The 18,574-nt window shown below is 39.5% G+C and overlaps 4 protein-coding genes across 14 annotated transcripts in view; 3 read left to right on the forward strand and 1 right to left on the reverse strand.

Annotated features, from left to right (window-relative positions):
- Rad17 (RAD17 checkpoint clamp loader component) overlaps positions 1–709 on the reverse strand; it is a 36,847-nt gene extending 36,138 nt beyond the window's left edge. For 3 of the 5 annotated variants that reach the window (XM_076857162.1, XM_076857165.1, XM_076857161.1), the window contains exon 1: positions 588–709. In XM_076857162.1, the coding sequence (XP_076713277.1) occupies positions 588–603 (16 nt within the window). In that variant the 5' untranslated portion in view covers positions 604–709. Of the gene's footprint in view, positions 1–63 lie in introns of all 5 variants that reach the window. The other 2 variants (XM_076857164.1, XM_076857163.1) reach the window with 1 other exon arrangement.
- Ak6 (adenylate kinase 6) lies at positions 508–13,064 on the forward strand. Of its 2 annotated transcripts, none has more exons than XM_076857168.1 (5): positions 508–879; positions 3,259–3,351; positions 8,975–9,033; positions 9,148–9,293; positions 12,543–13,064. In XM_076857168.1, the coding sequence occupies exons 1-5, from the start codon at positions 855–857 to the stop codon at positions 12,733–12,735; spliced, it is 516 nt and encodes a 171-aa protein (XP_076713283.1). In that variant the 5' UTR covers positions 508–854; the 3' UTR covers positions 12,736–13,064. The 2 variants fall into 2 exon arrangements, with proteins under 2 accessions (XP_076713283.1, XP_076713282.1); XM_076857167.1 differs by lacking the exon at positions 508–879 and adding an exon at positions 989–1,074.
- Taf9 (TATA-box binding protein associated factor 9) lies at positions 3,261–5,146 on the forward strand. The gene is made up of 2 exons (XM_076857166.1): positions 3,261–3,351; positions 4,099–5,146. Exon 2 carries the CDS (start codon positions 4,116–4,118, stop codon positions 4,911–4,913), a length of 798 nt encoding a protein of 265 aa, XP_076713281.1. The 5' UTR covers positions 3,261–3,351; positions 4,099–4,115; the 3' UTR covers positions 4,914–5,146.
- Positions 13,065–14,519: 1,455 nt separating the features above from the next.
- Positions 14,520–18,574, forward strand: part of Ccdc125 (coiled-coil domain containing 125) — a 29,417-nt gene continuing 25,362 nt past the window's right edge. For 5 of the 6 annotated variants that reach the window (XM_076857169.2, XM_076857172.1, XM_076857175.1 and 2 more), the window contains exon 1: positions 14,520–14,834. The gene's annotated coding sequence lies outside the window, so the exon portion shown is untranslated. The remainder of the gene's footprint in view (positions 14,835–18,574) is intronic. The other variant, XM_076857170.1, reaches the window with a different exon arrangement.

Raw genomic sequence — 18,574 nt, forward strand, 5'->3', positions numbered from 1 at the left:
GTGCTTAACTATTTTGTGGTTTGGAGGCACACACAAACTATAAAGTAAAACACTTCCACATACCAGAAAACAAATTGTTCACCTCGCACACCTAAACAGTTCCCGATTAGATTGTAAAGTTTCAAAAAATTATGTTGATGAAAAAAATTTATTTGTAAACACAGTTGGCAGGTCGAAATAGAAGACGCGGACTTTTTAAGGTCAGGAGTCTCCTCTTTGAAAAAAAGAAGACAATCACCTCCTTTAAAAAGAGGTAACTGTCCCTGACGATGTCAGGTTTTTAAAACAGACTTCACAGGTAGAAGAGACCTTCAAGACTATTTCTAGCAAATCTATCACCACCTCACACACTACATAGAGGGCAAAACGATCGGACATTCACTCCCAGAAAACTCAGCAACCAGCGACGAGCCGGACTCGCAAGTTCCGCTCCAGGTCAGGGCTCGGCACCCCCATCCTTCTAATCCCCAAATGGGATGGGCGGTTCAGGAGGAGGAGCGACGAGAGGCCGAGCAGGCGTGAAGGCAGAGATGGCCTCGAGTCTCTAGGACATATAAGAAACACAGCCGCAGCCGCGGCGGTCTTACTTTCCGGGAGCTGCATCCCCTCCTGGGCGGAAAGGAACCGAGGAGCCCAGACTCTGCTCCAGGTGGAAGAGTAGCCTCCAGTTCCTTTCCCGGCTCAGCACCCAGCCTTTTGGAGGTCCCGCCTCCTGGGGACCTTCCAGACTGCCCGACGCTTCTGCGACGCAGCCCGAAGGGAGGGGCCACCAGGGGAGTAAGTGACTTAGGCACCCAACATAATGCCTGACCCGAAATGCAGACCGGAGTTGTGCCTCTGAATGCGATCATGCAATGGAAACGTGTCATAAAAGGCCAGGTAAATAATGGTCAGTGGCTGGGTTGCGGAGGTGAGTCGACAACGCTGCGCGGGGCCTCGAGGACCCCAAGGCTCCCGGCGCTTGCAGCTGCCTCCCGCTTCCGGCTCCTCTCCCTAGTGCGCTGAGCGCGTGAGCCTCGGCGCTTGTGTGGTTGCTGTGGAGGACTATGTTGTTACCGAACATTCTGCTCACCGGTTAGCGCGCGCAGCCGGGAAGGGGCTGGGCGGCGGGGCAGGCAAGGTTGGCCTTTGCTCTGGACTGCAAGTGTTCCAGACCGGGCAAGTTGAGGGCCTCGTGGCGTGGCGTGGCGGTCGTTGGGGCCTGAGGACCGGGTCCTCGCGACCGTTGCGGGAGGGGGGAGGGAACACGGAACGTTAATTCCGTTGGCCAGTTGCTCCTCGGTGAGGTGGAGAGAGGTAGACGGATTCGGCTCCTCGTCTTGCGGGCTGCTTCGTCTTTTCGAATCTGTTTTTTGGCTTTTGGTTGGTGTTTTGTTTGTTTGTTTGTTTGTTTTCTGTGAAATGGATTGTCGGTTCTTTGGCAGGGTTGGGTCTGGGTTTTTATTGAGGTCATGTAAGAGTATCTGGCCTTCGTAGATGTACTAATGGTGGGTGGCTTGTTCCGTAGGCCTTCCTGGGTTGACTCTTTTCTCAAACACTCCTCAGATTCGATTTGGTAAATGAATTCAGATGTTTGTGGAGTGGTGTGACTAATTTACTGTGTATGTTTTGTTGAGTTAGTATCGGAGTTTTTTTTGTTTTTGTTTTTTTTTTAATGTTAAAAATGGTGTCTCCTGAACGTCTCTGGTCGTTTTTCGTGTAGGTGTGCGTGTGGGGTTCTTCTCGGTATTCTCAGGGTGCATATTATCAGTAAAGAGAACTGAAATGCAGCGTCGTAACTTTAAACAATATCTTTGCTTATTATTTAACTCTAAGAATACTCATTAAGTCCTAACAGATAATAGGACCATACGCAAAGATCTAATGGTTGTATATGTTATCGCAGCATATACAAAAGTTGAAGTATCTTTGTGAAAATAAAGCAATAAAGTTTAATATATATATTTTAGTTGTGGATGGATTTTTATTTTGTTATATGTGGTGCTGAGAACTGAACCCAGTGCCTCAGAAATGCTAGGCAAGCGCTTTACCACTGAGCTACAACCCCATCATAAAGTTTTATCATTTAGCAATTGGTAAACTTGTTGGTGGGATACGAGTCTTGCCAGTTTCTGAGTGCCGCAGATTAACCATTCAATCAGTGAATATTTAGCTTTTAAGATTCCTGAAAGGTCCCGGATGTGGTGGCGCAAACCCTGTAATTCCCAGCGATTTGGGAAGCTGAGCAGGAAGATTCCCCAGTTCAAAGCCAGCCTCAGCAATTTAGTGAGACTTTGTCTCAAAGTAAAACAAAAGGGCCTGAGTATGCGGCTTAGTGATTAAAGGCTCTGGGTTCAATCCCTAGTACCAAAAAAAAAAAGTTCCTTAAGGGGAAGATTTTACAACGTCAAATTTGCATGGGTCAGACATAGTGTCATTGCTTTTTAAGCCATATTTTTTAAAAGTCTGGCTTGCATTTTATTGAAAATACGTTGAGCCAGAGTTCAATCATGTTGTCTTTAAGCATATGGAGACTTGATTTATCCCTTTAATTACAATGCTCAGATTTAATCATTTCAGAGGCATTAAACCTGAGGAGCTGAAAATTATGCACTTATCTTAGAATATAATTGAATTCAATATAGAAGGGGAAGGTAAAGAGCAATGTATAATACATATCTGTATACGACTTTTGCAACGATAATGTAAGAAATTGGTTTATAATGGTTCTTTCTAGGGAAGAATAAAGGGAGTCCTCAGTGATAATGAGACGTCCTTCATACCACTTAAAATTTTTCCATGAATGATTTCTTGCTCCTATTTTTATTTTTATTTACTTTTTTTTTTTAATATTTATTTTTTAGTTTTCGGCGGACACAACATCTTTGTTTGTATGTGGTGCTGAGGATCGTACCCGGGGCCGCACGCATGCCAGGCGAGCGCGCTACCGCTTGAGCCACATCCCCAGCCCTCCTATTTTTATTATTAAAGCAAATAACAATGGTAATATATTGGAGATGACTGGTTTTATTCTGGGCAGCTCCATGTTGGTGGCAGGCAGAATTTTGGTATAAGAATCGCTCAAACCTATGCCAAGTACATCAAGTGAGATTCTCACATATGGTCATCTCTGAGAAATCATAATTAGGTCATGGTGTATCTTTACATAGGATTGCTAATTAGGGGAATTTTAATATCAGTTATTAAGAACTTTTAGGGCAGAAGGCAGCTGAAGTCTAGTATTTCATGAACAGTATTTTTCTGTGGCTTGTCTTACAGGTACTCCAGGGGTTGGAAAAACTACACTAGGCAAAGAACTTGCCTCAAGATCAGGACTGAAATACATTAATGTGGGTGATTTAGCTCAAGAAGGTAAGGGACATTTTGGTGTTAGTTTTTTTTTTTTTTTTTTTTTAATAGTAAGTGAAGTGTTAGTACCACTAGGTGTTGAGTGTACAAAAAATAGAAGGAAACTATTGTTAAGAAATATGTGCCGTTTTGGGAATGCACATAAATAAAAAACATTAAGTGTTCAAAGCTATGCCCTGTTTGACTATTTCCCTTCCCTCCCACAAAATTTCTAGCAATCCTGTAAACAGTAATAATTGGACTTAGATGAAATCTGAATATAAGATTAGATCTAAATGAAATCTGAATATGAGGAAGAATGTTTTGAGTTGAGCAGACAAAGGTTTGGATTGTGGTAAGCATATGTATATGATAGTGAATATATTGCTCTCACTGGAAGGACAGATTATTTTTAATTCACCAGTAAAGTGTGACTGTCCTGTGATATTTAGTTGCATGCCTGTGTGACTATGTATATTCCCACAATGGTGCATGTTTTTACTTGATTTACCCTGTTTTCCCCTAATCTTTTATCACTCACATATTTGTGTCTTCATCTTTTTGTATTCTGCAGTTTATACAGAGTAGGATCTCAGTACATTTAAGTAAAGCAAACTTTAAGTATGCTTCATTAAAATAATGTAACATGTTTTAAATTTTGAGTGTAGTTTTAAATTTTTAACATTTTCAAAAAATTTTAAGTTCCTAACAGTTGCTGCTAAAGTATTTTGGTTTGATCTAATGTGCATATTTTTTTCAAATGATCTAAAGTTTGATCACCGGATATCATGGAGTCTGGCAAGATGGCTTCTCCCAAGAGCATGCCGAAAGATGCACAGATGATGGCACAAATCCTGAAGGATATGGGGATTACAGAATATGAGCCAAGAGTTATAAATCAGATGTTGGAATTTGCCTTCCGATATGTGACCACAATTCTAGATGATGCTAAAATTTATTCAAGCCATGCTAAGAAAGCTACTGTTGATGCAGATGATGTGCGATTGGCAATCCAGTGTCGAGCTGACCAGTCTTTTACCTCTCCTCCCCCGAGAGATTTTTTATTAGATATTGCAAGGCAAAGAAATCAAACCCCTTTGCCATTGATCAAGCCATATTCGGGTCCTAGATTGCCTCCTGATAGATATTGCCTAACAGCTCCAAACTATAGGCTCAAGTCTTTACAAAAGAAAGCATCTACTTCTGCAGGAAGAATAACAGTACCACGGTTAAGTGTTGGTTCAGTTACTAGCAGACCAAGTACTCCCACACTAGGCACACCAACCCCACAAACCATGTCTGTTTCAACTAAGGTAGGGACTCCAATGTCTCTAACAGGGCAAAGGTTTACAGTACAGATGCCTACTTCACAGTCCCCTGCTGTAAAAGCCTCAATTCCTGCAACATCAGCAGTTCAGAATGTTCTGATTAATCCATCATTAATTGGGTCCAAAAACATTCTTATTACTACTAATATGGTATCCTCACAAAATACTGCCAATGAATCATCAAATGCATTGAAAAGAAAACGTGATGATGATGATGACGATGACGATGATGATGATGATGACTATGATAATTTGTAATCTGGCTTTGATGCATGTAACCTGTAAACTTGGTCTTAAATCCATTGTACTGAAATTAAAGAAGCATGCTGGATGTTTTCAAGTTGTGTGTTAGAAAACTTAAGTAGTATTTAATGAGTAAATAATAGTTCTTATTCTTAATTGCAATGTTGGATTCTTTAATAGGACCAGTAATGGTTTTTCATCAGCCTTTATATGTAAAAAATAAAGTTGTTAATTGATTTGTTTGGCAATTGGCAATTGTGTTTTTGCAAGCATTTTCTCCCTCATTGGCATAAGGAATAAGGGTTACAACAGCTTCCAGTTAGTCTGTTCGTTACTACAACTAAAGTGTCACCTGTAGTGTCTTCAGATGTTTAAATTGTAATCTCTGTTGTGTAAGTCATCCTTATAAGATGTGTTATCTCAGATTGCTGAAGTGTTCCTATGATTCCTTTGGAGAGACCTCTTGGGCAGGATTTTTATTCACAGTGACTGATTTTTTATTTATTTTTGTATTGGAGATTGAACCCAAGGGTGCTTAACCTCTGAATCACATCCCTAGGCCCCCCCTTCTTGTTTTTTATTTAAAGACGGGGTCTCATTAGGTTGCCTACAGTCTTGCCAAGTTGCTGAGGCTGGCTTCAAATCTCAGTCCTTATTTGCTTGAATTATGTTCCTCAGTTGCCCAATTTCCAGGCTCCCCCCATCCTTTACCCTTTTAGCTATATTATGTGGTGCTGAGAATCGAACTCAGGGCCTTGTACGTGGTAGGCGAGCACTCTACTGAGCCAAAACCCCAGCCCCTTCCTTTTCTTAAGGACCCTTGGCATCTTCCAGTTTTTCCCCCCATTTTTCAAGAAGTTCGATTTTTTTCTTACCCCTTTTCTCAACTCAGTTTTGTCATATTCTTGGTACTGTAAGCCAATGACATATTTTTCATTCAGGTCTCGTATCTAGATTATAGTTTTTAAAACTTAGAATTTATTTTTGGTGGTACTAGGGTTTGAACCCAAGGGCAGCTCTACCACTGAACTATAAACCCAGTCCTATTTTATTTTAAAACTGGGTTTTGCTAAATAGCTTAGGCTGGCCTCAGACTCGCTATCCTTTTTCCTTAGTCTGGAGTAGCTGGGATTACATGTGTGCCCAGCTTGCCCTCACTTTCATACTTTAGTTTTTTATTTTTTCAGTTATGTCATCAAGAATCAAACCAGGGCTTTTGTGTATGCTAGAAAAGCATTCTACCACTGAGCTATTCCTACAGCCTCCCGCCCCACCTTTTTAAAGTGGTATATATTAAGAAAAACTAGGCAATCATATATAAAGCTTTGGTTCTTAAGGGGAGGTGTGGTTTTTCCCTTTAGGATTTTTAAAGATACTGTAGGGTATTGGTTATCACAACTTGGGGAAGGAAGATGAGGGTTTGTTACTTAACCTCCAGTGCGTAGAGGCCAGGTATTCTGCTAAACCCTACAGTTCACTTGATATCCCTGTCTCCCACATCCTAGCAGAGTTAACAGGCTCAAAATATCTGTTGTATATAGATGGAGAGACCCTACTGTCAAGAAACAAGGCTTAAAAAAACATTGTGAGAACTTATCACCCCCATAATAATGTTGAACTGCTCTATTGTTTGAATCCTTACTCCATTTGGAACCATGGCAGGAAAAATTAACTGGGGAATTAAGCTTCTTAAAACTTCTGGGAATCCTACCTATGTTACTATAAAAATGCTTGGGGTGGGGGTGTTTACCAGGGATTGAACCCAGTACCTTGCATGTATTAGGCAAGTATTCTACCCTTGAGCTACATTCCTTGCCTTTTTTTTTTTTTAAGGGGACAAGTTCTTTCTTGAGAGACTGGACTCAAGCAGTCCTGCCTCAGCCTGTGGAGCAGCAGAGATGGCTAAGAATGTTTTTCTTGTTCTCCCATTCTGATTCCTCCTTACTTGTTGTCTTTTCTCATATGCAGTTATTTTGGTCATATAAGCATCTAATTTTCTTGCCATCGGTTTAATCAGTGTACATAGCCTATTCCTAATCCCAGGGTTATGTCTAGGCAAAGTTATATGGTGACACTGGATCCATGTTGTACAACCTACAGCCTCGGGCCCAATGCTTATAATCTTTTATCTCTAACCCAGGAGTGGACAAGTTACTGCTCTATTTGTATGACTCAAGCTAAAGAAGCCCTGCAAAGCCTCTTGCCCTTTACAGAAAAGATGATAAATCCCTGCTCTTAACTCCCTCTGAATCTAACTTCCCTATTGCTACCACCAGAAGCTTTTAAAGTTAACTCCTCCATTGGCCTCTCCTCTCCCTCCCACTGGTAATCCCATTCACTTAGGACTAGCAACTCTCTTATATTGATAATTCAGGTTTATAATGAAAACAGTCCAATTTCTAGACACTAATTAGACATAACCATCCGGATAGTTCCCAGGCACACACCTTCAAGTTAGTATGTTTAAAACACATGCTCTGAAGTGCTTGACTCTTATTGTCCACTCCTGATTCCTGCTTCCACACAGATCTACTTAGTCTCTAAATCTGATAGTTTCTCTTGAGACATCTATGAGTACCCTTGTCCCATCCCCACCATCATTGGTACTGTGCCTAGAATTTCCTATTAAATCTCCTCAGTGTCTCTTTTCTTATACTATTCATTGATTTCCTTGGGTAGTAGAAAATGGCATGATTTAAACTTTTTATTTACATAATACTTACAAGCACTACAGTTTACCTTCAGTCTTACCTGTAGCCACTCTCTTATTTCCACTTCAATGTACCCACAATATACTACTATTCTCAAATCCACGGGTATTTTTAACATCCATGTCTTTATACATGTAATTCTCTACCAGTAGATGCCTTACAAAAAACTTAATTGTTCATAATAGCCAAACTATAAATTTGACTTCTAACTGAAACTAATTACAGTCATAAGCTTGTTGAATTGAGGCAAATGGGGTTAAATATGCTTCCAAAGGAGGTATTGGCAGCAGCAGGAAAATAAAGAATCTAGTATTCCAATATGATTAAAGAATACCTTCTACTTGAGAGTGAGTATAAGTTCTAGGATAGTTAAAACATGATTTTATAGTTTAATAAAATCTAGAGTTGCTGGAGTTGTAGCTCAGTAGTACAGCACTTGCCTGTCATGTATGAGGTGCTGGGTTTGATCCTCAGCGCCACATAAAAATAAATATATTGTGTCCATCTACAACTAAAAATTTATATTAGAAAAAAATCTAGAAAGGTCTTTTAAGGTAGGAATTATCCTAAAACTGGCCCCACAATTTTCTACAAATAATATATATAACAATTTTTAAAATAAACATTGAACTTTGATAAATTGATTTAATTTTCTAATTTTAAGTAATTTAATCGAGCTTTTTGATCTTGACTATATTAAGATTCTGTGTACAGACAACTATAAATTTAGCTTTCAACTGAAATGTTTTGTAGTAGCTTTAAGTTTTTCCTCTTTTAGCATGATTTCCAGGTGACTCGTCTGTTCTCTCCCATTCTATTGTGAACTATTTGAGGGAAATGTGTTTTGTTTATTTTGTTCACTGTATACTTCATTATCTCTTTAGTCACTGGTACATGTATTTGATAAATGGTTTTGGAAATGAATGTTTAAAAGTTTGGACTATACTTCTTCATTAAAATACATTAAAATTGTTTAAGAAATTTTGCATTTCCACATTATAGTATAAAGACATCAATTCCTAAAGTTAATGTTGGTATAAATGTCTATTTTAGATAGCATATATTTTTAAAGAGTTCAGAAGCCTTTGAGAGCCAAGGAATTAAAATATGAAGGAACCTTAGCATTTATTCCAGATTACTGCATGGTAAACTTGGCACTCTGGTGCACATCTGTAATTCCAGTGACTGGGAAGGTTGAGGCAGGAGGATTGCAAATTCAAGGTCAGCCTGGGCAACTTTTGAGACCCTGTCTCAAAATAAAAATAAAAAAGGACTGGGGATGTAGCTCACTGGTAGTGTACTCTTGAGTTCAATCTCTAGTGTGGCGGGAGAAATTTTTAATAAGCTGATGTAAATCTCTTTTAGGGCAGTTATATAATGGCTATGATGAAGAGTATGATTGTCCCATTTTAGATGAAGATAGAGTAAGTATGACTTTCCAAGTATGCACTTATTTAATTTAAAAGGAAAGTTGTTCTTATTTTTCTTAGGAAGTGTTTATCTTCTCTCTCTTTTTTTTTTTTAAACATATCTTACAGGTAGTTGATGAGTTAGAAAACCAAATGAGAGAAGGTGGAACTATTGTTGATTACCATGGTTGTGATTTCTTCCCTGAACGCTGGTTTCACATAGTTTTTGTGTTGAGAACAGATAACAGTGTATTGTACAAAAGACTTGAAACAAGGTAAGAAAGGAAACATCTACTTCTTAAAGTATAATATAAGCTTTTATTTGAATTCCTGAAATTGGTAGAAATTATCATGAAAAAAGTTTTTACTTGAAGATGTGGCCACTTTATTTGGTCTCACCAAATCTATGTAGTACTGTCATTTGGAATCTAAGACAGATGGATACATTTGTAAGACAGGTAAGTGCTTTCTGAGTAAATTACATATCTTAGCTGACAATTTGATTGAATAAAATATGTGGGAAACCCATTTAACCATGCTTTTTTTTCCTTGATACAATCCTTCCAAGGAAGAGAGCTAAGCCAATGATGTTCTTTGCTTGAACATTAGCCATTCAAATTATTTCCACATCAGGAATGGGAGAGCTTATGAAACACATCACAAATCAACATTTCATAATCTTTATATTTGAGTTAATTCCACTAATAGAGCATCAGATTAAACCAGAAAAAGGAATATTTAGAGAAATCTTTTTTCCATTTTTGTGTGTGAGGGTGGATATTGGGGATCAAACCCAGTTCCTTGCACATGGTAGGCAAGCACTTTGCCACTGAGCTACCTTTCAGAAAGTTTGTTTTGAGACAGGGTCTCACTAAGTTGCCTGAGCTGGCTTCAAGCTTGGCCATCTTACTGCCTTAGCTTCCTGAATAGCTGGCATCTACCATCTTTTCAGCCAAGCTGTGGGCATATGGGAATCCAGAGGAAGTTACAGGGCGGTCTCAAACAAAAACTCTAAAATTTTACCTGAAGTCAAGTTCAGAATCTATAGTTCTCACTGACTCCAGTCAACCCTGACTGACCATTATTTGGGATGTGATACTTGTTAAAATACTTGCTCAATGAACTGCAATAGCAAATATATAGGGAAAGTTGGTTGAGGCTAGACCTTAAAAGCAGTGAAAAACCATGAGTATTGGGACTTGGGGGGGTATAGCTCAGTGGTAGAGTATGTACTTAGCATGTGGTTTAATCCCTAGCATACACACACACACAAAACAATTTAAAGAAAATTCTTTGAGAAGTAATAGAGGTCATATGATACATGTGTATCTTTCAATTAAAACCATTGAACATTTTCATTAAAAACTGTTATAGATGGACACAATACCTTTATTTTATTTGCTTATTTTGTACGTGGTGCCAGAGATCGAACCCAGTGCCTCACACATGCTAGGCAAGCGCTCTATCACTGAGCCACAACCCCGGCTGTGTTTTTGTTTTTTAACAATTGAAAAAGTTATAAAGTTTATCAACCTTTTTTAAAAAAAAACTAATAGTGCTAGACATGGTGGCACTTATAGTCCCAGCTATTCTGGAGACCAAGGCAAGAAGATTACAAGTTTGAGACCAGCTTCAACAATTTAGCAGGACCCTGGACTCAGTTGGGATGTAGCCCAGTGATTAAAATGCCCAAGATCAGTCTAGTCAAGCACCAAGAAAACCAGCAAACAAAATCTAGCTTTGAGATATAATTTCACACACCATACAATTCACTTATTTAAAGTGTAAAAATCATAGGGTGTGGTGGCACACACCTATAATCCCAGAAATTTGAGAATCATAATTTAGCATGACCCTAACCAACTTAATGAGACCCTGTCTCAAGATAACAAAAAGGGTGGGTTCTGTATTTCATTTTATTATCAAATGAATATATTTTAATATTTCAGTGGATCAGATGATGGACATTTAAGTTGACTATTATAATTGCTATGAACATGTATGTACTTTTGTTTTTTTTCCTGGTCCTAGGAATTGAACCCAGAAATACTTTTACCACTAAGCTACATCTCCAGCCATTTTTATTTTTTGAGACAGGGTCTTGCTAAATTGCCCACGCTGTTCTTGAACTTGCCAAGGCCTCCCTTGGCCTCCCTAGTTAGAATTACATAGATGCACCCACACTTGGTTTGTGCACATTTTTTTGTGTCAACATTATGTGTCCATTTCTCCTAGATATAGAACTAAGAATTGACTTGATAGGTAATATGGTAACTCTATAATTAACCTTTTGAAGAATGACCAGATTATTTTCCAAAGTTTCTGAACCATTTTATATTAACCCTAGTTATATATGAAGGTTCCAACAATTTCTGCATATTCTTACCAAAATCTGGGTTTTTTTTTAAACTGTAGTCTTGCCAATATAATAGTGTTCATTGTGGTTTTGGTTTGTACATCCTTGATAGCTAAAAATGTTGAGCATCTTTTCATGTGCTGAGGATGGAACCCAGTGCCTCACGCATTCGAGGCAAGTGCTCACAAGTGCTACAACCCTAACCCCTCCAAATTTTTTAAACATCTCTATGGAGCTCTATTTAATTTTGATTGTTATAATAGCTAACTAATTCAGGTTTGAATTTTTTAACTAGCTATTTAATTGGCTTATTTACATTTTTACCTAAAGGTTACATAAGTTCATTTTTTCAGTATCTTTGTTTTGTTTTGTTTGTTGGTACCAAGGATTGAGTCCAGTGATGCTTTATCACTGAACTACATCACCAGCCCTTTTTATTTTTTATTTTGAGACTTAGGGCCTCACTAAATTGCTGAGGATGGCCTTGAACTGCCTCAGTCTCCTAGTCACTAGGATTACAATGTGTACCATCACACCCAGTCCAATACCATTTGAATTGGTAAATTCCACACACATTTGATGATCAAGTATACAATTAGTATATGGTATTTATAATATATTTCATTTTATATATGCCATCTGTTTGTTTTGTCTTAATCCTTTTGGAAATCTAGGACCATTGTTAATAGTCATTTATCTCATACTTGAGAGTCTGGCTTGAGGTCAGTAGGTACTCATCTGTTTAATTGCAAACCAAAATGTTGGTCTCATCAAGTATACTTATTTTAGCCCTCATATCAAAAAAGAGTATCAAATTTACAGGTACTAGTCCTTTTCCTTAGGTGAAAAAATTGTAGAGAAATTTTTGGGGGGAGGTATTGGGGGGTCCCAGGATTGAACTCAAGGGCGCTCAATCACTGAGCCACATGCCTAACCCTATTTTGTATTTTTTTTTAAGAGACAGGGTCTCACTGAGTTGACTAGCGCCCAGCTTTTGCTGAGGCTGGCTTTGAACTCAGTCCTCTTGCCTCAGCCTCCTGAGCTGGGATTACAGGCATGCGGCTATGAGAAATTATTTTTATGTATTCAAAAAAGTGTCCACTTTCTGGTATGTTCTTAAAACTATGGTTAATTCCTTTAGTTTGCTTAACCTTTCTTTGCCTTCTAGGGGTTATGGTGAGAAGAAATTAAAAGATAACATTCAGTGTGAGATTTTTCAAGTTCTTTATGAAGAAGCCATAGCATCCTACAAAGAAGAAATTGTGCATCAACTGTCCAGCAATAAACCAGAAGATCTAGAAGATAATATAAATCAGATCCTCAAATGGATTGAGCAGTGGGTCAAAGATCATAACACTTGACTGGCCACTTTACAGTCACTCTTATTGACACCTTTCTCTATCCACTTCATACAAATTGTCCACATATTATTAAAATTATTATTAAATAATATTAAAATCATGTTGCAGGCCTAGCAGGTGCATAATGTAAAGGTTTGTGCCTGGGTCTCTTTTTCTCCACATGAAAGCTAAACAATGTCTAATATGAATATAATATTAAAAGTAAAAATTGTCATTTAATGCTTTAGTTACTAAATAATAAATATGACCAAAGGAGTTGATATTCTTTATGCTTATTATAGAAGAAAATGCAGATGATTTATTAAAAAATAAAGCATTAAAGATTGGAAGTAGTAATACTTGTACTCTTTACAAAATTCAGAAGGTACAAAACAATATACTAGAAGGTAGATTTCCCTCCCAAGCCACCCATCCTTGGGTCCCCCAGGTCACATCTCTTTAGGAAATTTCCTGTGTGTCTGAATTCAGAGATTTTATGCCTATAAAGCACTGTGCATATACTTCCCTCTTCCCATGCTAGGGATTGAACCCAGGGCTACACACATGCCAGGCAAGTGATCTACCACTGAGCCATGTCTCCAGGACCCTCCTCCCCCTTTTTCAATACTTTTGTAGTTGTAGATGACCTTTATTTTATGTATTTATATGAGGTGCTGAGGATTAACCCTGTGCCTCACACATGCTAGGCAAGTGCTGTACCACTGAGCCACAATCCCATCTCCAGCCCTTCTTTAAAAAATACAGTAAGGGTTGCAGTTGTGGCTCAGTGATAGAGCACTTGCTTGACATGTGTGAGGCGCTGGGTTCAATTCTCAGCAGTACATATAAATAAAGGTCCATTGTCAATAACTTAAAATATATAAAATAAAAAGTAGGGGGGCTGGGAGTGTAGCTCAGTGATAAGAGACCCTGAGTTCGATCCCCAGGATCAAAAAAAAAAAAAAAAAATAAGAAAAAAGAATACAGTAGCATAGAATGCACACTTTTTTCATTTAAGATATTTGGAAGTTATAAAATATTGACCATCCTTGCCTGCTGTTTTCACCCAATACATATGCTTCTTACATTTGAGCAAGTTTATTGAGTAAATATCCCGGAGATAAGCTGTAAATTTAAGATGTACTATGCAAATTTTGACATTTCGTCAGTTCATTTTTTTTAAAAAAATATCTTTTTAGTTGTAGTTGAACACAATACCTTTGCTTTATTAGTTTTATGTGGTGCTGAGGATCAAACCCAGCACCTTGCATGTGGTAGGTGAGTGCACTACCGCTGAGCCACAACCCCAGCCCCACGTCAGTTCACTTTTAATAAACTGCCTGTTATTTATGTGCAAGATTATACTAATCACTGTAGTGAGAGAATGTCTCCCAGGAAAAGTTCAATTCTAAGTCTGGTTTACAATGTACATAATATGTTCATTTTAGGGGAGCGAATAATTAAGGGCAATGTAGGTTTACCTGGATAAAGGTAAAGAGGGTTATTACGGCAGGAAAAAGTTTGTTAGTAGTCCTTAATTCTAAATCAGTGTAATTTTTAAATCCAGACACATTTTTGGACCACTGCAAAGTCTGTCCATTTCCCACAGCGTGTTGGGTGTTAGGAATTACACAAAAAGCAACTGAAATAGGTCGTTCCCGATAGCAGCTCTCTAGGCTCACGGGGCCATTCCCTCAGATCCTTCCCACTGCCACACCTTTGCTACCGCAGTTCCTTTGACCTACCCGGCCCTCCGCCTGCTTTTCAAACTCCGCCTCTACTCAGCTCAGATGCCATCTTTTCCCCCCGCCGGACTCCTGGCGACTTAACGCTTGAGCCGTGTAATTTCACTTTTGACTCACGCCTCGACCTGTTCTAAATCTCAAGCTACTATTTGTATGTCCGTTACCCATAGTGGGCTTTGGAGTTGGAGTTGGAGTTGGATGTGGAAAGATCAGCATCGGTTACGCAGAGACCGCAGGCTGCGGGTCGGATCGACTGCTCCTGGCGAAGCAGGGAAACTTCGGTTTTGGCTTTTCCGGTGTGTGGCTGCGCCCACACTGTCACGTGACAAGGGGACGCGCGGCGGCGGCGCCCGCAACCCGGCCGGGCGGCGCGCGGTGAGCGCACCTGGGGAGGGGGGCGATCCTCGCGACCGCGGGGGGGGGGGGGGGGGGGAGGTTGCCTCGCGGGCGGCGGGCTGCTGATGACCGGAGTAGGGAGGGTCGGGAGAGGGGCGCAGATTTGTAGAAACTTCGCAGGTAGCGCACAAACTGGCAAACTGACTCCTTTTCCCCTGGTTCCAGGTCAATGGCCTAATCTGGCATTGAAAGAATAATAGATTTCAAAGATCCTGTTTCCGCTTTTTTCCTCTTTTTTGTTTTTAATCTGTTACTTTTGAATCTTAAGACTACTTCGTACTAGATCCTATGTAGTATTCTGAAACAGAACAAGTTCCCAGTAGAAAAACTGAGGAAATCCTAATAAAGCTTGTGGTTTAGTTAATAGCATGTACCAGATGTTCGTTTCTCAGTTTTCATAAGTGTACCCTACCCTAACGCTAGCATTGGAGGATTTGGGGTAAAAGATATAGAGGAGTTCTCAATAGTATCCTTGCAATTTACTATAAATCTAAAAGTATTGTTTAAAGAAATCAATAATGAAATGCTGCAGTGTAGAGAAGCAGTCCCATTTTTTCACTAAAGAGGGTTCAAGTTAGTTCTTTGTCAAGCTTGACAGGAAGTAGGTGTCTGTTTGACCAATTTGTTTGCCAATGCAGTGTTGTCAGGCTAGTGGGTGTAGATCCTTCTGGTACAAGCTTTCTGGACAGGAGTCTGTCTTCTCTTTCACTTCCATCCAGTAAATATCTTTGTTATGGCTTGTATATGAGGTGTCCCCAAAAGCTCCTATATTAATGCAGGAATATGAAATGATTGAGTTTTGAGAGGTGTAACCTATAAGCAGTCCATCCTAGTTTGAGTGGACTAACTGGGTGGTAACTTTAGGCAGGTGGAGCATGGCTGAAGGAGGTGGGTCACTGGGTCATCACCTGGAAGAGTATATCCTCCCTGCAGCCCCTCCACACCCCTACTTCTTGATCTGGCCATGCTGAGGAGCTTTCCTCCCCTGGATCCTTCTCAGTGATGTACTGACTCACCTCTGACTCAGAGCAGTGAAGTCAGCCATCTATGGACTGAGAAACCTGAACCGCAAATAAACTTTTCCTCCTCTAAGTTGTTCTTGTTGGGTATTTTGGTCACAGAAACAGTGAAAGCTGAATAAATCTGTTTTGTTTTTATTTATTTTTATGTGATGCTGAGGATCCAACCCAGTGCCTCATACGTGCTAGGCAAGCCTCTGACACTGAGCCACAAGGCCAACCCCTAAATTTGTTTTGTACAAAAAAAAAAAAGGAGATACTTCCTGCACCAAAGGATGTTCAGTTGCATGTGCAGTAAAACCCAAGGACAGCTAGGAAGTAAGGATTATTAAAAAGGGGCAGTATAGAGCTGGGGGGTGTCAGAGAGAGTAGAAATCACATCTGGCCTATGGAGCCAAGAAGGCTACTGTCCGGAGTATTGTCCTGAACTGAGGAGGGCCTGAGAGGAGAACCCATGTCTGGGGTAGAAAATGGCACCATCAGAGGCTTGGAGGTGATCCAGCTGAGGGGGAACCTGGGAGCAGATGCATTCCTTACATGGAAGTATAGAGTACCCTTGAGGAACACTGATAGGTGAAATTGTGATAATGAGTCTAGTAGAAAACAGGTGGCACTAACTTTAATTATATATGCCATAGGAGCCATGGAATGTTTTAGGGCAAGAGAAGAATGTCATTAGATCTGTGCTAGAGCATTATTGACTTGGAAGCTGTGTAGGATGGCTAAGGGTAGATCAAGTAGGAACTATTGGTTTAGTCCAGGAGAAGTACTGAAAAGTTCAGCCAGGGCAGTGAAGTTAATGTATAAAATTATGGTAGGTTTTGGGAAAGTTGTTTTTGTTGTTGTTTTGTTTTGTTTTCATTTTTGGATCTAGAGAACATGGCAACTAAAAGGTATGTGAGAACCATGATAACATGGATGAGCATGATTGATGCCTTTGGAGAAATAGAGTACTCAGGAGGAGACCTGGGATGGGGGTAGGAAGGATAATGGTTCTTTTTGAACAAGCTATGTTTGAGTTGCTGGCAGGATATCCAACTGAAAATGTTTATTTAAGAGTGTTAAAAGTGCAAGCCAAACATATTGAAGGGAGTGGAAGAGGAAAAGGAGTCTGAGCTGGCAGATAGGAGGCAATCGGGGACAAAAGGGAAGTATCTAATTTCTTTTAGGGTTGAGGAGCCCTGGTGTTCCAGGAACCTGGGCATGATGAGTTAAAATATCACAGCTTTTGTAGAGGTGGAAGAGGCTGAGGAATGAAACTTAATCTTGGATTTAACAATTAGGAAGCCGCTGGTCATTTTTCCAAAAAAGTAGAAAGACTGCTAAGAGCCTTTAATCCAATCTGCATCCTTTTGCTAGTGGCCAGAGGACTGGGTAAGGAGCCAGATAAAATTTATAGTCTTGGTTCTACCACTGCTTACCTTTTTATTTCGGGGGAAGCCCTATATGCCTGAATAGGAAAATTACATCCCTCAGTAAAACCAAAAGGACCCTTCTATTCTTAGCAACACCTAATAGTCCAGATTATTAGTGTTCCATGGAGCATCCTATGGAAAATGCTGATACAGAAACAGAGCTCTAAAGAAACAAACAAACAAAAAATCCTATTTCATCCACTCATTTAATAAATAGAGAAACTAATATTCAAATTCTTTTTTTTTTTTTCCTTTCTGAGATGGGTCTGGCTTTGTAGCCCAGGTTGGTCTTGAGCTCCTGAACCTGAGCACTCTTCCCATCTCAGCCTCCTGAGTAGCTGGACTGCAGAATCATGCCACCATGCCAACTGTACCTGATTGCAGTGGTGCCAAAAGGAGCCTAAATTTAACACATTAAACCGACTAGAAGCTTGATAATTCTTTATTATTATTATTATCATTATTATTATTTATCTTTTTAGTTTTTAGGTGGGTACAACATCTTTATTTTTATTTTTATGTGGTGCTGAGGATCGAACCCAGTGCCTCGCGTGTGCCAGGCGAGTGCGCTACCACTTGAGCCACATCTCCAGCCTGAAGCTTGATAATTCTAAATATTTTCTTTTTCTTAGAAGTAATCTGTCCCAAAAATGAAGTTCGATTGTTTTACTGTATTACATATTAATACTATAAGCTTATAAAATGTAAGATAGTACACAGCCAACAGTCCTCAAAGTTACATTTTTAAAAAACATTATGTGGGACTGGGCTGTGGCTCAGTAGAGTGCTTGCCTCACAAGTGTAAGGCACTGGGTTCAGTCCTCAGCACCACATAAAAATAAATAGAGATATTGTGTCCATCTATCTACAACTAAAAAAAAAAAAAACGGGATCTGGGCACAGTGGCGCACACCTATAATCCTGACCTTTGGGAGGCTGAGGCAAGAAGATCGCAAGTTGGAGGCCAGCCTTATCAACTTAGTAAGACTCTGTCTCAAAATAAAAAATAAAAAGGGCAGAGTAGAGTGCCCAAGGGTTCAATCCCCAGTACAAAAAATAATAATAATAATAATAATAATAGGGGAGCCAGGTATGGTGGTGCACACCCGTAATTGCAGCTAATTAGGAGAGGCCAACTTAGTGAAACCTTGTCTGAAAGTAAATTTTTTTTTTTTTTAAAGAGGTAGAGAGAGAGAAAGAATTTTAATATTTATTTTTTAGTTTTTGGCGTACACAACATCTTCGTTTGTATGTGGTGCTGAGGATTGAACCCTGGCCGCACGCA

Source organism: Callospermophilus lateralis, chromosome 5 (genome assembly GCF_048772815.1).
Source record: "Callospermophilus lateralis isolate mCalLat2 chromosome 5, mCalLat2.hap1, whole genome shotgun sequence".
Classification (NCBI taxonomy): domain Eukaryota; kingdom Metazoa; phylum Chordata; class Mammalia; order Rodentia; family Sciuridae; genus Callospermophilus; species Callospermophilus lateralis.